Genomic DNA, 22,119 nt, shown 5'->3' with positions numbered 1-22,119 from the left:
TTTAATATTTTAACAACTGTTCGAGACCTCAATTGTTATGTTTTTTTTTTAATCTAAAGGTGCTTGACATCTTTAGATAAAAAAAAATAATGTAGGGTAATCTTTATGGCTTAGTAATATTCTTTAAGTGTCTTCGCTGTTGCTTTTCTTTCGGTAATATTCCATTGAGAGACATCGTTTATTTTGGGGAATGGGGAGGTGAAACAATCCGCTCAAAGACTAAGGTGTCTATTTAGAGGTATTATATCATTAACGCGTTAAATGTAATATTCTCCCCTTGACAATAACCCATTAAAAATTGAGAACATTGATAAACCAATAATAGGTCAAATTAATTGACCTACAAAAATATATATATATTTACCTTCGATTATGGATACTGTTTTAATGCAAAGTTGAATTTGAAACCGTTTTAAAATTATTTCTTTAGGAAACTAATTCTCGCTGTTTGATTTAGATATGTAACTGACTGAACTGTCAGACGCTGACTGGTGTAATATAATACTTTGGACTTAAGAACGCTGCGGTTTTTTTTTTACTCCCCTAGCTTTGAAAAGATCGCGAGCATTGAAGTAATAATTATCTCTAAAGTCAATAAAACTTATTTTGACGTATGTTTAGACGATTAAAAATTAAATTTAGATTCATTTTTTATCATTTCCAAGATAATTAAAATTGATTAATCAATTCCCTGACCCCCTCCTCTTCTAGTTCATCCCCGCTTCAATTTATCTCATAGATTTAGCTTTACTAGATTTGAAAGTTTATGCCTGAAATGCTAGTAGTGCATGCTCGTGACCACTAAGTTGAATTACCAAGTCTATTTAAACCGTATTTAAATACATTCCACCCCAGGGAAGAGGGATGAATACAGCAATTTCTACTCCAGGGTCTTGTATAGGCAAGGATGATTAATATATTTATATATAACTATTACCTAAGAGGCTAATTTGAGTTACAGCGCCATCTATTTAAACCTAGTTCAACTATAATATTAAATAAATATTACAATAATTTCTTAATTTTACTATACAAAAAGTAATATCTTATTTAATGTAAAGTAATTTTAATATTTTTTATTTTAATAATTAAAGTTTTTTAATTACTATTATAATTAATTTTTTTGCATGTAGATGGCGCTTAAAGACAGAAGATGATTGATATATGTAACTATTACCTAAGAGGCTAATTTGTGTTACAGCGACATCTATTTAAACCTAGTTCAACTATAATATTGAAAAAATACTACAATAATTTCTTAATTTAACTATATGAAAAATATTATCTTATTTAATGTAAAGTAATTTTAATATTTTTTATTTTAATAATTAAAGTTTTTTAATTACTATTATAATTAATTTTCCTTTATGTAGATGGCGCTTTAAGACAGAAGAACTTTCCCCATTAAAGCGTCTGCTCACAATCCAATGATTTTGGCACTTTAAAAATGGCTTTCGGTCGTGGTAGAGGTGGTCCACGTGGTGGCCGTGGACGAGGAGGTTTTCGAGGAGGACGTGGAAATGGATATAATTTTAAGAATTTCGGAGGATGTAACTTCGAACCGTGTAATTTAAGAGACATTTTCAAACAAGATCCCATCGTAAATAAAGAATATAATAATCAAGAAAACGATAATAGTAATTTCAAACCGAGGCTTAACAACTCTAACCCACGTGTTCAAAATGGGAAAATTGATGGAAAGGAAGATTTTAATACAAGCAACAATCACAAAAAGTTTCAGAATGGAGATTTTAATGAAGTGGAGTCGAAGAAAAATCACAAGAAGTTTGGTGACGAAAATGGGACCAACAATCAATCATTCCAGACAAATGAAGCTGAATCTACACAACCCAAACGTAAGAAGTTCAAGAAAGAGTTTAAAAATGAAGAGCATGATGAATGCAAGGAGGAACCTTATCAAAACGGAGATGACCACTCGCACGACCAGCAGAGTTTCGAAGTTGAAAATGGCTCTAGTAAAATCCTTCATTCATTTAAAACTGATGAAGAAGATTGCCCTTTTCCTAAACTCAACCCAGAAGCTAAACAATACTTTAAACGTGTTTATGATCAACTTCAAGGAACATTTGAAAGCGCGGAAGATGAAGGTTTGATTTAATTGAATATAAACTTAATTACAATTAAAAAAAATTAACCCTTTTTCATGTAGAAATATTCTACAACAATGTTCTAGAAGAATGTGTGGGGCAAGAGAATTTTCTTGCAACAACCAAACTTGGTAGTCGTTGTTTAGAGAAAATCTTTGTAAAATGCAAGAATAGCAAATTAGTTAGACGGTTTTTGGAGGCATTTAGTACCGATTTGTACCTGATCTGTGTAGATTTAGGGGCCACACACGTCACCCAGGCTCTATTGGTCTGTTGCCTTCATCTCATTCAAAATAAAGAAGAATATAAAGTTTCTGACAAAGATGCCGCATTCTTTGAAGAGTGGGTTGTCAAAATCGCGGAGTTTTGTCTAGAAAATCTGGAAGATTTCATATTTCATGAAAATAACAGCACTTACGTTGTCAGAACCATGTTAAGTGTTTTGAGTGGGAAAAGTGTAGAATCCAGCATTGTTAGAAGAGTATTACCGAAGAAAAAAGGCTCTGGTGTGTTTAAAAGAGGTCTTTTTTAATTTTAAGCTAAATGTATTGTATTAACTTGGTTTTCTTATCAGAAATGGACACTACAATATCTCCGAGTTATAATTATGAAAACACTCCGGAAACCTTTGTTGCTTTGTTCAAGAAACTGGCAAAAAAATTATTTAAAAATGAGAAATTAGTTGGTAATGAATGAATTATTTTTGATAATTAATTAATTAATTAATTACAGATTTTAACCACTTTTTTCTTGCGCAGAAATTATCAAAACTGAAACAAGTTGTCCCATAGTGCAAGTTCTTCTTTTAGTTACCTCCGAAAGTTTCCCAAAACTGTGTCAGAAAATCATTAAAAAGATCGCGAAAAAGGCTTTTACCAAACAAGAAAATGAGTAAATACTATTTTTTAATTAAATTATTTAATTAAGTTTAAAATTAAATTAAATTAATTTATTTAATCAATATTTTTCAGGTCGTTTTCGGAGATTTTTGGTCACCAGTTTGGTTCTTTCGTAGTAGAAAGAATTCTGGAATCAGCAAATGAAAAAACAAGGAGTTATTTATGGGAAAATTATTTTGAAGAACAATTGCCGGCACTTTGCTTGCATATGAAAGGCAATTTTGTCATTCAAAAGTTGATTAAAACGTGTCAGAGCAAAGAGGAGGTTTGTATTTAATTATTTTGATTAAATTACAGAAATTCAATTAAATAATTTTAAACCAATATTTAATTACAGTTTGAAAAGATCTTCGAGTTAATTGAACCTCATTTAAACAAAATTTTTGACCTCGGTTACGCCGGCCTTTTTGCAAAGTTATCGGAAGCCTGTAAAAATTTGGATACATGCCAAGCAAAGATGATTAAGGTAAAGAAATAAATTTACTTAATTTTTAATATTAATTGGATTTAAATTAATTATGATTACATTTGATTCTAGGCATTGATGGTGGTTTTTCATTGTGATGAACCTGTGGAACGTCAAGGGGATTTAACAAAGTTAGTTATAAATTTCCAGAGGTACGAGGACTTCTACGCTCAAGGAGAAGAAGCGCCTTTGAAAGTTAATCTCTCTGGAGGGTTAACAATACAATATGCATTAGGGTTTCATAAACCTCATAAGGTAATGTTTTTTTTATCAATTAATAGCTAAGTTAATTTGGCTTTAATTTTATTTGATTAATTATTAATTTAATTTCAGGTCTTGATGAGTTTAATTAACATGAAGGAAGAACAATTGGTTCAATTAGCTCAAGATTGCGGAGGTTCACATATTTTTGACGCCTTTATGCAAAGCACATTTGTCGGGGAAAAGAAACGGGACGTTTTAATTAAGAAACTAATGGTAATTATTGACTTATTAATTAATTAGGATTGAGATATTAATTCTAGAGTTAATTATTGCAGCCTCATATGACTGAATTGGCTTGTAGCAAATTTGGCAGTCGTTGCATTGACTCAATTTGGAATGTCTCTTCCATTAAAAGCAAGAACGTGATTGCTGAGGAATTGTGCAAAAATGAATCCACTATTAAAGGAGACCGATTCGGGCGATTTGTCCATAGAAATTTAGCCCTGCATAATTTTAAAACGAGACACGAAGAATGGAAACAACTTCAGAATGTTAATACAAAAAAGAGGAAGATTTTTGATGATATTATTAAAGATATTGATACAAAACCTGTGAAAGTGAAAAAGGAATAAAAATTGCACCTTTATTTGTGCTAATCCCTTTGCCTTGTTTTTTATTTTTTCATAAACTTAGAATTTACTCAAGATATTAATGGTTTTGGTTATTTATTGGCCTATTTTTACACTTAATTAAAGTTAATTATGATTAAAATCGTCTATGCCTATGTCCCTTTCGTTTTCCAATCAAAAATAAACCATTTACATATGCCTGGCCAAATTTATGTAGGTTTTCCATCCACACAAAGTATATGAAATTATGACTAAGCTTAATTTTAATCAAAGTTGTGCAATATATTCGAAATTAATCCCTCTTAATATATCAATTTTATTGTTTAAATTTGAAAAGCTGAGAAAAATTACGGGCCTATTTATTAGTTTGAATTTGTTCCTTCATCCTTCGCGGCTTCGCCTCCCATTGGTGATGACGTCACGTTTGCAGCTTTTCCGTCAATCGGATTGGCCGAATGTGGAACTGTTAATAGTGACGTCATTAAAAATGATGAAAGTGGTAGTGATGTTCGGCTCTCCAATTTTAATTATTTTGAAGCGAAATTATCGTTGATAGTTAAATATAAATAGTTAATTAGTCGCGTTATAGGCCCGGTTAACTTATTTGAGCAAAGATTTAGTCGGTTTAAAAGAAAATGGAAGCTTTGAGGCATTTTAAAAATCTGCCCCAGCCTGTCCCTGTTAACTATTGTGTTTTTTTGCTCCGTTTATTGTGATGAGTGTGTAGTGTTTATTCTGTGGAAATGTCTTCAAGCACCCAATTTGGATTACGGTTTTTGCGTCGGATTTTACAGTAAGTGAAAATTTTAGGCATGCTCTTTCCAATTCAGTTGTCAAGGAGAAAATATTGTTAAATTTTATTTATTTTCACGAATAAGTTAGAAATGTATTTTAACAATTGTTGTTAGGATATTTATAATTTATCTGGGTGATATTAGGGAGTCCTGTTTCCTGGGGTCAATGGGGGGTAGAGGGTTGGAGATGCATTGGTGAAACTGTTGGCCATACTTGGAGTTCTGTACTTGTCCCGCGACACAACCACTTGGCCCCGCTTTATGAATCAGGGCATAATCTAGGCAAGTGACAACCCGATCTCCATCACAATCTTTAGCATAACGTCGCATATAACCACGAACAGCTTCGTCAGCGCAAGGCCTTTGTGAAACGCACCTTTCAAAGTTCTCGAACTCATCTGGGAAGAGAAATTAGACTAAAGTTAATTTGAGTCGCAATAAAGCTTGAATAACGACTTTATGACAGTTATTTTCCCGCCAAACATTTGAATGTTTGAAGTTGCAACTTTCTGAAAATAACTGTCGACAGGTGGGGCGAAAATCGTGAAAATTCGATGAAATAAATATTTTAATTTCCCTAGATGAGACTAGATGGCGCTACGGGTATTAAAAAAACTTGAATAATCTAGATTTCCCCGCCAAAAATCTGAGATAAATAGAATTTAGTTTTCTCAAAGGGAACTAGATGGCACCACGGGTTAAGAAAACTTACTATACGTTTAACATATACCATAAGTAAATAACACTAAACTAAGTACGAATTGCTATATATTTAAATTATCATAACGCTTTAAATTACTGAATATTTAAAACCAAACCTGATTAACATTAGTTTTAGCATAGAAATGAAATAAATTAAGATTTTAGTTTCTATAACCTTGGAAGAGGTGAACATAACCGTTCTCTCCTCCAAGCTATAACGAAATAGGCCAAAATTAGTCCATTTTAAAGGGAAGATAACACATACCTCTACTAGCGTTCGATCCGGGTTTTCCCGCATCACTCCAATAATAATATGAAATAAAAAACGGTCCGCATAAAGTAGTTCTTTTTCCTGGTTTGCCTTCTTCTCGGCATGGTACAGTTGTACTACAACCGGTACTCGCTTGACAAATACAATCTAAACATTCCAATGTTAATTCTTCATTTCTAAAACTTTGTCTTCTCTCCGAAACACGATATTCTCCTTGTACATTTCCCGCCAAATCTATAAACCATGATTAAATATTCACCATTAACAATTTTATTATGGCATGTGGCCATGCCAAATTTTGAAATACCTGTTCGACGTTGTGTCCCTCTAACTAATGGTGGGGGCATATCAACTATTGCCAAATTTGGTACCACTATTAATAAACATACTAAAACTATGACGAAGATGCAATTAATCATTATAATAGTCTAATTAAACGCCGGTAAAACGACAGCGAAATGTTTTCCAAAATGGAAGGTTAGAATTAAAACTCGCGTGTATTTGAGAAATGCGCAGACAACAGGATGAGATAAAACCCGGTTATTTTTTCTTTGTATATTTTTATCGTTTGTTAAATATTTAGTTTTTATCGAGGGGAAAGCCACTTTGATAAAGCACCCTCGTCTAGTTCGATCCATTGCAAGGGAGTCATTCGCCCAATAGATTAGATATGGTCATACATAAATGGTGTTCACTGTTCAAGGATAAGTGGTACGTTTAAAGATGTACGGTTCATACTAGGGGGAATTCATTTTCTTTTAAGGATAGATCTATTTTTAGATGAAGTGGCGTACCCCTTGTTCTTTCCCCATCTTCAGTCATCCCTCCCAGTTCTTAGGAATAAATTTAAAATCCTGTTTTTCGTTGCCAGAAAAGGAAAGTTTCGTCAAAAATTGAAATTAGTTTTTACGTTTTGTTTAAACGGAAACCTTGACATTATAACCATGAGTATTTGGTAACAGCAACTATATCACATCTACCCACTGTAAATACGCCAACAGGCTTAGTGTGGACATCCAACATATATTATTGTAAGGTTTTTCACATTTCTGGCCGCCATTTTTCAAGATGGCGGTGGATTAGAAAATTCTTTCATAGTGCTTGCCTGCTACAAATTTTCAGGTTTTTAGGTATAGCAGTTTGGGCTGGACACTGATTAACAATCAGTCTTAGTTTAAATATGTAAGCGTTCCATGAAATTCAATTTAATTCGAAAAATTACGAGGCAGTTTTTATGGCAAGATTTTTTTTATTAGAAAAATAAATTTTCTCAAAATTATCGATATTGCAAATATTTTTTAGAAAAAATGTTTTTTTTTTCTTTTTTTTTTCTATTCTGGTTTCAAATGTCTTTTTTTAGAAAAAATCTTTTTTTTTTCACGAGAATTATTTCTTTGACAACTTTCACGTAATAAAGCCAAACACAAATTCTATAAACCTAAGTTTATAATAATAAACTCAACAAACAAAAACAAAAGAAAAAAAATCTAATTTACAGGAACTTTTAAGGGCTGCATAAAATAATAAATTCTAGCCAGAATATTTTTTTTTAATAGAAATTTAGTGTCAGAATATTTATTTAAACGGAATGTATTCTGTAATATAATATCGGTAGGTCACTTGAGTTTTGTTTAGTTTTTTTTTTTCATATATAGCCAGCACAGCCCTCGTGTAAAAAATAACATTTTCAAAAATACAATAGTTTCTCTTTTTTAAGCTCAATAATTTAAAATGTATTTTATAAAAACGTCTTTTAAAGTTCTTTTATAAAATAACCCTCCTATTCATTTAAAAATATAATTAATTAAGAGCTTCCTCCACTGGACGGCGCCACGTTTAGAACTAATTGCACAAATTGCGTCACGTGCTCTGTAATTTAATTAAATAAATTAATTAAGATGAAGTAATTTTAAGATTAAAAAGACAGACATTTAAACAACACACGTGTAAGCCGCCTTATATTATTATTATTTTAAATATTGGTGTATTTTAGCATCGCAACCGTTTATAAGCGTGTTAGTAAAGGTCAAAGGTTATGTTAGGATAGATACAAAATAGGTTGAGGGTGTAACCTAAGGTTTGACTCCACGCCTTTTGACCTCAAAGCGGGGTTGGGGATGACGTTTAAGTGTAGAGAGTTGCTTTTCTTGAGTTTATAGGCTTAAGGAATATGACTTACTCATGAATTTGAGCTGTTTCTTGTAGTGTACAAAAGGCACATAGAATACGAGGCCAGATAGGACGAATAAACTGGCGTAGAGATACTCAATTTGAGGTTTTTGAATGATTGGTGCAGCCACCAAATACATGGAGAGAATTAAGACTATGATTGGGATGACGAGAGGCACCTAAACATACAAAAAATTTTAATATTAATAAAATAAATAGAAACACATACCGTAGGGCCATACTGAAACTCACTTTGTACGGTCTATTTAATTGACTCCTGGTTCTGCGCATGACAATTAGAGCTAGCATGGTACCCCCGTAGAATAACCAAGCGGTGAAACTGAAGAAATCTATTAAACTTCCGATATTGCTCAATAAGATCATGGAAATTGCCACCATGGCCTGGAAAAAAAATTGATAAATAGTTATTAATGATATGGGGGTCACGTGATTTGAAAGTACTCGGGGGGGGGGTGTAATTACCAGGAAAATGGCGGAAGGGGCGGGCGTAAACCTAGTGACGTGAATATACGAAAACATTTCCAAACTGTGACCTTCCCGCGCTGCAACCAAAGCCACTCTGATATAAATATAAAAGAAATAATTATAAATTTACTATTTCCGCTCGATTGGTCTATTTTTGACCTATTTCCATACCTAGTTCCGGCAAAGAAACTTCCGTTTGTCGATCCGAATGAGGAAATAGCCACAAATATCGGAACAGTAACAGCTAAGGGACCCAAAGCGTAAAAGGCAAACCTCTGCAATAAAATGAGGCGTTTAATTATTATTTTAATTTAATTTAATTTAATTGTAATTAAATATAATTACTTACAACAGCGACGGCGTCAGACGCTAATAATTCAATGGTGGATAAAACGGAGAAATAGGCTACGTTGACCAAAACGTAACAAACGGTTACTAATGGAATTCCGATCATGATAGCTCTGGGTAGATTACTGAAAATACAAACATTAATTTTAAATTACATTTATATTTTTTAAGTATCATTAACACAATAATAATAGTAAATAATTAAATATGAACTTACACGTAAGGGTTCCGTAATTCTTCAGTAATAAAATTTAAATTGTTCCTTTTTAAAATAAACAAAATTAGAAATGTTTATATTATAGGTTTTAATTGCAAATTAATTAATTAATTATTTACCAGCCATCGTAAGCCCATAATCCGCTGTAAAAGGCGGTAGCGATATCCGCGAACGATGTCGTGGAATCTTGAAATCCAGTCGCTAAGTATTCCGTATTTCCTTCAATAAGTTTATAAAATCCCGCACCGACCACCATAACGATAGCCAGCAATTTTGCCGCTGTGAAAATATTCTGCAATTTCGTTGCTAAAGTCACGCTGAATGAATTGACAAATGTCACCGTACCTTAAAGAGTCAAAGGTTAAATTTTAATTTAATTTAAAGGAATCGTGTTCTTTTTAAGTTTTTGTTTAGGAGTAGGTTATTATGTACTTACAAAGACACAGAATGGCTAACATTTTTTTGACCATCTCGTGATTGGCGCACGAGCCTGCCGTCCCTTCGACGGCGTATTCCGCGAAGGTCAAGGCCATGACGGACACGGACGCGGGTTTTAAAATGACCATAGTGGTCCAAGCGAATAGAAAAGCAGGAATTGGTCCGAAACACTCGTTTAAATAAGCGTGTTCTCCCCCGGATTTAGGGATCATCGTTCCCAATTCCGCGTAACTAAGGGCCCCTAAAATAAAGGGAAAGTAACACGCGTTAATACATTATGTCCCTAAAATGGTTATTATAGTATCGAAGTACTCATTTCTATGGGAAATGAATTTCTAGTCGGAAATGTAACTTCTATCTCCATTTTGTTTGCCCCAAGGGACAATGTTTTCGAGTCATGGTTTTCAAGAGTGTTTTAGGGATGACCCCTTAATTAAATTAGAAATCATTGTCTTGAATCAGTTTCTTAATTAAATTTAAGGGGTCATCCGTAAAATAATCTAATCATAACTATTAATCAGTATCCCGTACGAGGGGTTAACCAGTAAGAATTTTCCTGTACACTGATTACGTAATCAATGAGTATAATAATGAGTATACAAATCATCATTACACTGATTACGTAATCAATGAGTATAATAATGAGTATACAAATCATCATTACACTGATTACGTTGAGTACGGTGACAATTGAGTACAGGACAGTGAAGTCAAGTGTTTAGACAATGATCTGATTAGGGATTATAACAGGATTACGAAGGAATACAGACTGATTACGTAATCGCTACAGATAGGTGTACACCGATTTCGGCAAGTGGTTGGCCCCTCGGTCCCATACGACAAAATGTCATAGAAGTTATCTTTTCGACTGAAAATCACCCATGAAACACCCTGTATTGAATCTAAATATTATAAATTGTTTACCTAATAAGGATAAGATACCGCATCCAGCCCAGACTATTAAACTAAGGGCCACTGATCCAGATCTTTGAATGACTCCTTTGGGTGAGACGAAAATACCGGAACCTGTATAGTTTTGAAGAAAAAAAATTCAGACCTAGACTTTAAACAATTTTAGAGGAAACAAAAAAAATTGTTTGAAGAAATATTTTGGCGCGGTTTAAAACTGTATCTATTTTAAGATCAGCCGAGTTAAGTGAAAGAAGAAACGGAGAGATTGTAGACATAATAAATTTGCAAGAATTAACTTGTCCCAAGAACTTCTTAGTACCAGTACAAAAATACCCCCCCCCCTTTTTTGCATTGAAAGGTCAATTGTACTAACCGATCATGGTTCCCACTATGAGGGCGACTGCGCTGACCAGTCCAACGTTTCTTTGCATTTCCATGGCCCCTCCTTTATCTTTCCGCGAACTTCCGCTGGAAATACTGCCATTCCGACTTCTGGTCGTCGACATAGATAACGATGGCATGATGGTGATGTCATTCGAAGGGGCCAATTGGTATCCATCGCCTGAACGAGATTTCTTGTCCGTCGTCACTAAAAAAGGATTTGAAATTCAATCTTTACCCTTTAGTCACGTTAAATTGCTCTGAATTGAAATTAGTTATGCTTATATTAGTTTATGTTGTTAGATTAAGTTAGGCTTTGTTAGATTTAGTTCAATTGAGGTTGGGTTTAGCTAAGTGCAGAAGTATTTGCAACCTAACAATATAGTTGTTTAAAAGTACTTGATTTCCTGTTTGAAAAAAGGCTTAAACGTTTTAATAACAAGAGCAGCCTTGGCACGTTTTTCATTTGCCGGATTATACAGTTTTTAAATCATACTACCGGCTTGATTATTTAACATCCAGTTTCAACCGGTTCCATCATTTTCGCCTAATGGGTCTGACGCAATTGGCTTATTACCTTATACTAGTCTAGAAAAATTAATTCAAATTAATTTTGGGGGGGGGGAGGAAACGAGATTAAAGGGAACAAGGCCCTATAGGTGAATTAAATGTCAAATTAATTTCTGAATATATGATTGATTAAATAACCCTAAAGCGAATTATACAGGGTGCTTCCAATGAGATAGAATAAACTATATTTAACCATTTTGTGTTTCTGATAGACTTATCAGAAACACCCTGTATTTGTTTTAAATTAATACAGCTTGTTCAGAAAATTCCTTCACTCTCTGGCTCTAGGGGAACGGCAAAAAACCTTTTTTTTTTACTAAAAACTATGCCTACCTGAGAATCCTATAAATCAATATAACGCTTTCTCTTTTTGACCCATATTCCCCATATTCCAAGAATTTTACCAATGACTTGAAATAGACGAGACATATTTATTCGTCTAGCCACCGATGAATTATTTATGAGGCTATGTACGAACTCGAAACCGTATTTTTTTGCGCCAGACGTTCAATTATCACGTGCAACTGTTTCATTTATTATTTATTTATTTATTTAATTATTTATTTATTTAAATAATTATTTATTTATTTATTTAATTATTTTTTATTTATTTATTTATTTAAATAATTATTTATTTATTTAATTATTTTTTATTTATTTATTTATTTAAATAATTATTTATTTATTTAATTATTTTTTATTTATTTATTTATTTATTTATTTTTTTATTTATTTTTTTATTTATTTTTTATTTATTTATTTATTTATTTAATTATTTATTATGCAAATATTTATTAGGGGTCACGTGAATTAGGTTTCTAAATATTGTTTGGTTTTATATAGCTACAAAGAAATAATTTCATCTGTCAGTAATTATTATTTTATAGGAATGGCAGTTTTAGTCTAGTCATGATAGATCAATTAATTTTGTATTTAATTTCTTGAAAGCGAAATTAATTGCAATAGTTCCAAAACAAAATTAAGACGTTCGCTCGAATGACTAACATAAATTAAAAATTCAAATATTGGACTGTTGTTTATTATTGTTTATAAAGTCAAAGCGACAGACGTCATTTTTCAAAACGTGACTCACTATGACGTCACACAAATAATGACTTAACTACGCAACAATTAAATAATAGTGTTATGGCTTTTAATTTCGCTTTTTATTTTATCTTAATGGCGTGACGTTTTTCTAATTAAAAGCAATTTTCTCCTGACCTTTTTGTTTTTAACTAGGGTAGATTAGATTAAACGAAATTGTAGCGAGGGATGGAAGGGGTATTTTTTTATTTTTAATTTCTTTTTTAAATTCAGTTGCCATTTACTAAATTCGCACGGTCCCAATTTTGTTCGATTCCTGTTTATCTCGAGACTAATTTTGCCATATTAAAATTACTCCGATATTGGTAATCACATTTTTTTTTTATATTCATCCCTCCCAGGAGTCAAATAAAATTGACCTTTAAAGGCGTAATGAAGTACCGAAATGACACGATTTCAATAGACCTTGAAATTATTATTTTCTCACTAAGAGACTATTTCGTTTTAACTAAGAGGGAAAGACACGGAGAGGGGTAAAACTTTGCCTTCTATCGCGCTTTTTGGCGCATGCGCTGTAAACTTTTTGTATCGTGAGAGTGAGGTCCCGATACTAACGGATGCCTAAATCCTTTTATTACTTCGAAAAGGTCATTACATGCAGAAATACCAACACAAAAGGGGGCGGGGAGGCGGCCCTCTTAGGTTATTTCCCTCGTGCCAAAAGGCACCGCCAGAGGGAGCCAGAGTTAACTACACGCCGTATAGTGTAACCGACTAGCACTGCGTCTAACGGTTTGGCGCTAGAGAAATAACCAGTATATTATTTATTACATCGTTTCACAGTCCCTTTATGGTGCAAAAGTATCTTTTAATTGAAAGATGTTTCATCTTTTCGCGGCTCTTTACGTGTCGCCTCTTATTGATAAATTTGATTATCTATTTAAGCATAGAGATGAGATCAAGGGATCGTATTTCAAATTATGGGACGATAAAAAAAGAGAAGTATTTGCTAACCGCTAAATGATTCATTCTGCTTACATCAAAGAAAAAATTGATTTCCCCCCTCTTGCCCAATTGCAAAGACATTATCATTTATCCCGTTCCATCATGGACTTTATAATACTGAAAAGGGACCGGTAAAGAAGAAACCATTTTTGACAGCCAATCTTAAGCTTGTAGGGGGGGGGTGCAATTTAATTTACTTCCCGTCTCGTGAAACCCCCTACGTGCCAAGATTTAACTAGTTTCAAGAGTTCTCATTATAAAAAAAAATTTCGTATAGTCTTTTTAAAGTTAGTTTTTAATCCAAATACGATTTTGTCAAACGATGCCAACTTCGCATGTGTATCTGTTGTGTAGAGGTTATCTTATCCGCTTCGCACACGGAAGGCCCCGGGTTCGGGACCACGTGGTTCGGAGATATTCTTTTCACGCTCGTTAGTTTAAATTCACAACTAATTTAGCTCAAAGAGGGCTCAACATCGTGTATCGTGGCGCAGTTGGTAGCGCCATTGAATGCCAGTGCTCAAAAGATCAATCTTCAAAGATGGTTAATACCCGATGAAGTTCGTGCTCAGCTACCGAAACTATTTTTATAGTTAGTTCTTAATTGAAATAAGATTTAGTCAAACGATGCCAACTTTGCATGTGTATTTGTTGTGTAGAGGTTATCTCAACCGCTTCGCACACGGTAGGCCCCGGGTTCGAGCCCACATTGGGTTCGGATATATTCTTTTCACGCTCGTTAGTTTAAATTCACAACTAATTTAGCTCAAAGAGGGCTCAACATCGTGTATCGTGGCTCAGTTGGTAGAGCCATTGAATGCCGATGCCTAAAAGATCGATCTTCGAAGTTGGTTAGTGCCCGAAGTGGTCAGTATCCCTCAGTGGATCGGTACTCGAAGTGGTCAGTATCCCTCAGTGGATCAGTACTCGAAGTGGTCAGTATCCCTCAGTGGATCAGTACTCGAAGTGGTCAGTGCCCGATGAAGTCGTGTCTAATGAAGGTTCGTGCTCAGATACCGTAGTTATTTTTGTAGTTAGTTATTGATTCAAATCAGATTTAGTCAAACTATGCGAACTTGTATGTGTAACTGTTGTGTAGTAGTTATCTCATTCGCTTCGCACACGGAAGGCCCCGGGTTCGAGACCATGTGGGTTCGAAGAAATTCTTTTTATGCTCGTTAGTTTAAATTCACAACTAATTTAGCTCAGCATCGTGTATCATGGCGCAGTTGGTAGCGCCACTGAATGCCAGTGCTTAAAAGATCAATCTTCAAAGATGGTCGGTACCCGTAGTGGTCAGTATCCCATCTTGGATTAGCACCCGAAGTGGGCAGTATCCCATGTTGGATTAGTACGCGAAGTGGTCGGTATACCATAGTGGATCAGTACCCGGTGAAGTCGTGTCTAATGAAGCTCGTGCTCAGATACCGGTGTTATTTTTTTTATAGTTATATTTTTAATTTACAAAATCCCGACTTCGAAGCAAAACTCGTTTTTGTGTAATATTTCTAATATCCATGACGCCGTTGACAGACCCCTTTGGATCTTTAAAATGGGACGAAACTTCATCCATTGTTTCAAATTTTATATATCTTAATATATGCGGAAGCCTTTCTTATCACTTTTAATGGTTTAGACTTTCACTTTCTCATTATTTAAACTATATTTTTCTTTTTTTTTTTTTAAGTTCAATGCCTGATTACGGGGACTGTGTTTACAGTTAGATAGCCTATTTAAATTACGACATTACCCCCTCGTTACGTAACTGATTGAAAGTATCTTTAGACTCGAGAATTATTATTTACTTTTTGCATAATTACTTTAGAATTAATTTAATTAATTTAATTAAAATTATTCTACACCTTCAGTTCACAGAAATCACTGTAATAAATAACTTCCTACACTACATAATTTAAACCTACCATAATATAGAGAAGTAATTTGTTGAAAAAATGTTTTAGTTTTTAACTGAAACTTCTACCGTGAAATTTTTAATTGCAAATTATTATAGAGTAAAATTTCATAGAGAAATCTTTAAACTTATACAGGGTGTTTCTGATAATTTAAGGGGATGTTCTTTGGGTACACGATTTTGAGTCGAAAATGTTCTGTGACATTTTGAAGTTAAGATTGGAAGCACTGGGAAATTGCCCTATTGTGACGCCCCTTCTAGTACCACCTGACGGATTCGTCCAATAGGGGGACTCCCCAATGCTTCGAGGGGAAGCCTAACGCGTAGGGTCCATTATGGAAACTTAATCAACTTGTATCTTCTTTAATATTGTCACTAGAAACGTGGTTCCAATTGACATATCCATCATTTTAAACACTCTTTAAAACACCACGCGCAAAGCCGCATACCTTAACTATAGTATTTATAAATCAATACGTTAGTTTTTAAAGGGGTCGAACAGTTAGATGATAAGACAGAATAAATTTGCATCTAAATCACATCAATAATTTTATTTAATTTATAGTGTGTCTTGGTACTTAAAAGATGATTAGCTGACTGACACTTGTACTACTTCTCTCGATACCTGTCATTTTCTATAACTAAGCCTAACGATTTAAAACTCGTAGTAAAGGTACAGGTGTGAAGGAAATATAGTGTAATGTAATACAACCATAAAATATTCTGCTAGCGTTAAAAAAAATATCCGTTTCGGTTGAGGGGGAAGCGAAAAAACTACTAATTTTGACGTAGAATGATCGCGGTGCATTGTTTAGAAATGCTTACGTACGCAACGCAATTGAATAAATATCAGCCGTTGACAAATATGCAAATTAAAATGGCGTATGCAATATGGAATTTAATTATTATTTATATATTTATTTATTTCATATAAAGACGAAGTCAATACGCCATTCATTTAAACTGGTTATCATGTTTTCAGCTAGGCGTAACCACCGTACACGGTACGTTTAACATCGCTATTATCTAGGTTAGTTCGTAATGCCATATGTATTATTGCATCATGCAGTTTTAACAAGATTGGTAAAACAACAACAAAAACGCTATACTACGCTGTTGCATTAAAATATTGTTAAAAACCTTTTATAACCCAATATTAGGTACATTTAAACTGTAGGATCGCATTCGTCCACATTGAAGTATCGAACCAACCTGTATTTAAAAGGCCACGTGTCTAAAAACAAACCGGTCTATAAAACATAAAACCGCGTGTGCACGCGCTCTTTCGTTAGGTTTAATATTTTTTTCCCGCCAAAGGCTTAATTTCGTTATATAACAACGTTATATAATTTTTTCCCGCCTAAAATTAGTTTATATTCTATTTAATTTTGGCTTACTAATCCAGGAAGCGTGCGTGGGTGCAATGAGCTTCTAAATTTAGAGAAAAGGAGAGAGCAGAGAACGGAGAGAGTAACTCACTCTTGAATTTCGGGACTTCCTCCTCGACCCAATGTACGTTTTCTCTCGTTCACAACTAGAAGCCGACTATTCCCGCCACCACTAGTAGCTGCTGACACACGCGCTATATAGCGGGGGAAAGGGAATGTTTCTATAGCAAAGGATATATACATTTTTTTTACGTAAGAACTGAATCGATGTTGGGAGAACTCGACACAAACTTGGCTTCTATCCTTTATCGCCTTTTTTTTATTTGACAACATGCTTTCATTTTTGTTTTCACGTGAAAGTGTAGGTGTAGGTGTAAATGTGGAGGGGGAGGGTGTAGTTTCACGTGAAAGTGTAAATGTGGAGGGGGAGGGTATAGTTTCACGTGGAAGTGAAACGAGTAGGTGTGAATGTGGAAAGGGAGGGTATAGTTTCACGTGTAGGTGTAAATGTGGAGGGGGGAGGGTAAAGTTTCACGTGTAGGTGTAAATGTGGAGGGGGGAGGGTAAAGTTTCACGTGACTTTAAAAAAGGTGGTATATAATAACTCATCCACTGTCAGGTGATATCATTGTTTTTATTATGAAGTTATGGGTATACCTGTTGTTTTAAAATATATGATGATGTTTTTCAATTGTTTATTATCGATATATATGTATTTTTTTATGAAACTACCGGTACTTTTTTTTTGAGTTTGTCAGTTTGGATGGGAAATTTTTCTTTGTCTTTTAACTGCAGTTATGTACACAAAGTATGTTATGGAAAAAATAAATAATAGCTATGAAAACCAGACTAAATATTAGCTCAAAATTAATTAACCATTTAATTTTTTTTATTTGTTGTTAATATGGGGAGGTGATACGCATAATTTTTATATTTTTAGGTAGTTATCCGACCCCTCTATTATACAGGCTGCAATATATGAGGAACAGAGTGTTTCTAAGTAATAAGTCTGCCATTTGTTTTTTGGGTCAGTCTGAGTTGAAAGTGCACGTCAAAGAACAACAACATTTAGTTACTTAATTGATATGGGTTCCCAAACATTGATTGTCCCTTAAAACGAGGAAATAGTCGTAACACTTGTTCATGGCAGACTTATCAGTAACACCCTGTACTCGTTGGTTTCCTGACCAGCGTATTTATTTATACTTGACGTTTGAAGTTTGTCGAACGAAACCGATCGTCAGATTAGATTAGATTATGAATTCTTCATATACCCAACCCAACCAAAACAGGAAATCTATAGATTTTAATTAAAACGCCCCGGAAAATCCCAAAGCCAACGCAACCCCTTTCCCCGTTTCGTTTGTTATGAGGCGGCGAATTTCTGGCCAAACGTGCTCTTAAAGTCCGAATTATAATTTGGGATTTTGAGTCCCTGTTATTTGACATATTAGCTTCGAAATTGGGCCGCCTCCCCCAATTATTAGTTTGACCACAAAATTTAAGTTTGGAATACGTAGTTTTCAAACTTGGGAGTATTGATACCATTTACTGGTACCAGGATGTCAGGCTAATAGGTAAACAAATGCTGTAGTAAGTATAGCCTGGGCTCCTGGTGTAAATTGGTTTCTATCCTCCTTGTTTGAAAACTACGTATTAATCTTGTATTATGATTGCAATTAATTATAATAACAAAATTAAGTACTTACGTGATACGCTGCCGTATTTGGTCATTTTCAAATTTTTTTTTAATTTTCAAATATTAATTCGATGGGATGAATTTAGTTAGGAACTTTCTCTTAAGAAAAAAAATTGTGTCCAATATTTTATCACAGGCACTGACGGTTCTCTTATTGCTTATTGTCGCAATTAATCCATGATGGCAATTTTGGGTAACAGCAATCCTGCAATATTAATTTTACAATTGAGGCCAAAAGTCAAAAACCACGAGCTTATAATAATTGTTGTCTTTCAGTCTATGTTTAAAGATTGTCTTGTGTTTTCGGAAAGAAAATGTTTCTATAGTATAGAATTTTCTTTAGGTCTATACCCGCCCGCCTTTTTTAGTACCACGTGACCCGTATTTCCCGCCTTCCTCTATGCATTTTGAAGGTTTCGCCCAGGGATTACGTATATAAGAGAGTAGATGACCTCTAAGAAAATAATCTCTGTTTATATGGCCTTAGGGAAGTCTGTCTCTCTCCCGTTTCGAGTTGACTTTGGCCTATTAACGGAAACCAAAAATTTTCATCGTTACGAGGTTATTTTAGCACGTGCAGTTTTTACCGCCAATAATTCCTCGCACGTGAATCTAATTTTCCCGCCACCACCAGCACGTGCACCAGCGCGCGTAAATCGTAATTTCCCGCCCAAAACAAATAATTGCAAATGCACGCGCGTTAATATCAATTTCCAATTTCCCGCCAAAACCCCAGCTGCACGTGAATATCAAATGGAAATTTATATTATTTGCATCCTTAAATTAGAAACAGATAGCAAATCTCTAGAATTAGCCTAACAATTAACCTCTATTTTGACAATAATTAAAAATAAGTCAATATTAAAAAAACTACACAGTCATAGTTCAACTATCAACTATCAGCAAGCACACTTGAAAATATTTCAAAATTGAAGGAATTTGAAAAAAAAAAAAAATGAAGTTCAAATTTGTGATAGTTCAAACTCACCGAGTATATTTAGTAGTTCTGTCTTCGTTAAACGAAATCTCTCTTTTAATAGAAATAATCTTTATAGTGTGTAATTTATTTAAAGGGAATCATTGACTTTGATTTTTATGTTTGTTAAATAGCTATTTTGGGTGGACTTTGGTCCCACTCCCTTATTTTTTTTCTCTCTCAAACCGGGGAGACCTCGATTACCCCCCCCCTTTCTTCCTCACTGTCTTATAAGTTATCCTTGTTCATTATTCCGTATTGGTATTTTAGGCTCGAAACCTCGTCGACGCCGAAACTTAAGACAGATATACGAGAATGTTAAAATTTTGATTAGGAAAAATCCGGTTCCAACTGGTATGGCCAGACCAAAGACTTAGTTAGCACCGGTATCCAAACCCTCTTCCCCCTCCCCTAGCTTTCTCCCTCCGTCAGATACTTATCCCGGCAATCACCCCGCCGCCATTGCGCAAGGCATTTTGGGAAGGGGGCCAAGAAGAAATCCCGGCAAAAATATTCCAGAAATAATACGATAGAAACAAGTTTTGCGCTAATTCATTTGTTAAGGGATATTCGTATAATTTCGTTTTGCAAAAACTACGCCTTGTGTTAATTTGAAATGGCGGGAGATTTACGTGACGTCACGCGCCAGTTCACACGCACACACACACGTGGCGATATGAAATATTTTTATTATACAGGGTGTTGGGTTAAATGGTCGATTTTGAAATAAGGTTGAAATTCATTCAAAGTGTTTTAGGGATGGCCCCTTAATTAAATTAGAAATCATAGCTTTAATCAGTTTCTTAATTAAATTTAAGGGGTCATATGTAAAACAAGGTTGCAATTCATTCAAGTGTTTTAGGGATGGCCCCTTAATTAAATTAGAAATCATTGTCTTAATCAGTTTCTTAATTAAATTTAAGGGGTCATATGTAAAACAAGGATGCAATTCATTCAAGTGTTTTAGGGATGGCCCCTTAATTAAATTAGAAATCATTTCCATTCTTCTTAGTGAAATTTAAGGGGTCATATGTAAAACAAGGTTGCAATTCATTCAAGTGTTTTAGGGATGGCCCCTTAATTAAATTAGAAATCATTGCCTTTCTTCTTAGTGAGATTTAAGGGCTCATCCGTAAAACACTCCAATTATAACTTTTCAACTCAAAATCTCCCTAAGATTCCACCGCACTCCGATGCTACCACTTTTTTTTGAACACCCTGTACTCAGGTTCAACACGTGTTTCTCCAATCTCCCCGTGTTTTTAAACTACAAATCTCGCGCGTATTTAAAGGGGTTTTGTAATTTTTAATTAGGCGTCGCACTTTTAATTAGTGTATTACTTTTGTCAAACGCGCTGTTTTTAGTCTGTGTGATAAAAGGTCACGATTGGAATGATAGGAAATTCAAACCGAATATATCTTATTTTCGCTTTAAATTTATAATTACATTTTGATTTTGATTTCTATATTTTTGGAGGGGTGAAAATTCAAACGCGACCTTTAAAATAATATAGATGTGATAATTTAATTGCTACATAATCCATCGATGAGTTACAAGGAGAACCGGTTAAGGACTCCTTACTTATTAACCTCATTACTTCATTAATAATTTAATTTCGTCTCATTTTTATTAACCCCCCCCCCTCTGAATAGAAAAAAAACATAAATGAAAAAAAGACATCGGCCAAAATTTTAAACTTAATTAGAGCAATATATGCTAACATTTTAACCCCATTTGATTACGTTCTAATTTTAATTAATGCCAAGATAAATTAATCCTTTTAATAATTTAACGTATGGTTTAAATATAGTAGATCATAATGACGCAATAACTTACGTCTTTTGTGAAATTATATTTTGATTTAATTGTAATATGGCTGAGGCGGACGGATACAAAATTATAAAAAGAAAGTAGTTCTTCTCGACCGAATGTTCAATATTTTAGAAATAAAATATAATATTATTTTAGAGATAGTTTATTCCCCCAAAAATTGCAATAGGACCCACCCACGTGACTTTGCGAAGAATGAAAGAGAAAAACAACAATAAAAATAAATAACTTTAAACAATTGAATAAACTAACCTTAATTTGATGTCCACGTCCGGAAAAGGAATTTCGTCTCAACCCAACTTGGCCCACCCTTCTTAAATCCTTACCGTCACCAAAGTACCAATATTTTTCGAGTTAGGCCTTTTGTTTCCTCGAAGGAGATCAAAGTATCATGGTATCTTTATCGCTTTTATCGAAATTTTTTAGAAAGAGAAAATATTGTTTCAATTTGAAAGCGAATCTATTGAAACCAATATAAACGCTTAAATTTAAAGAGGCATTTAAATCGTCAAGTCCCCGCCTTCCACACGCGCTACATTCTCATCTTGAAATTTTAAAATTAAATTCCTCAAGATAAACACGTGCATTCCCCTCGCGAGAATTATCTTTAAAAAAATAGTATTTGAGTGTCTTGGAAACGATAAAGAAATTTGCTTTTAAAAGCTGTATT

General features: G+C 34.0%; 3 protein-coding genes across 3 annotated transcripts; 1 reads left to right on the top strand and 2 right to left on the bottom strand.

Annotated features, from left to right (window-relative positions):
- The first annotated feature begins 1,430 nt into the window (after positions 1-1,430).
- LOC149650854 (nucleolar protein 9-like) lies at positions 1,431-4,333 on the top strand. Its single transcript, XM_089847507.1, has 9 exons — positions 1,431-2,108; positions 2,171-2,614; positions 2,683-2,793; positions 2,867-2,999; positions 3,080-3,272; positions 3,345-3,473; positions 3,546-3,728; positions 3,807-3,950; positions 4,013-4,333. Exons 1-9 carry the CDS (start codon positions 1,448-1,450, stop codon positions 4,307-4,309), a joined length of 2,295 nt encoding a protein of 764 aa, XP_089703633.1. The 5' UTR covers positions 1,431-1,447; the 3' UTR covers positions 4,310-4,333.
- Positions 4,334-5,136: 803 nt separating this feature from the next.
- LOC149650853 (lysozyme-like) lies at positions 5,137-6,619 on the bottom strand. The gene is made up of 3 exons (XM_089847506.1): positions 6,381-6,619; positions 6,068-6,307; positions 5,137-5,498 (listed from the first exon to the last, which is right to left on the bottom strand). Exons 1-3 carry the CDS (start codon positions 6,490-6,492, stop codon positions 5,227-5,229), a joined length of 624 nt encoding a protein of 207 aa, XP_089703632.1. The 5' UTR covers positions 6,493-6,619; the 3' UTR covers positions 5,137-5,226.
- Positions 6,620-7,302: 683 nt separating this feature from the next.
- LOC149650852 (b(0,+)-type amino acid transporter 1-like) lies at positions 7,303-21,856 on the bottom strand. The gene is made up of 13 exons (XM_089847505.1): positions 21,702-21,856; positions 18,653-18,847; positions 11,017-11,232; positions 10,656-10,757; positions 9,730-9,972; positions 9,413-9,638; positions 9,294-9,338; positions 9,078-9,201; positions 8,900-9,003; positions 8,726-8,822; positions 8,495-8,644; positions 8,253-8,421; positions 7,303-7,942 (listed from the first exon to the last, which is right to left on the bottom strand). Exons 2-13 carry the CDS (start codon positions 18,675-18,677, stop codon positions 7,878-7,880), a joined length of 1,566 nt encoding a protein of 521 aa, XP_089703631.1. The 5' UTR covers positions 18,678-18,847; positions 21,702-21,856; the 3' UTR covers positions 7,303-7,877.
- Between the last annotated feature and the right edge of the window lie 263 nt (positions 21,857-22,119).

Source organism: Phalangium opilio, unplaced genomic scaffold (assembly GCF_054372755.1).
Source record: "Phalangium opilio isolate 3A_F unplaced genomic scaffold, DU_Popi_V2 ptg000082l_1, whole genome shotgun sequence".
In the NCBI taxonomy this organism is placed as follows: Eukaryota; Metazoa; Arthropoda; class Arachnida; order Opiliones; family Phalangiidae; genus Phalangium; species Phalangium opilio.
This window is presented reverse-complemented; position numbering and strand designations above follow the sequence as displayed.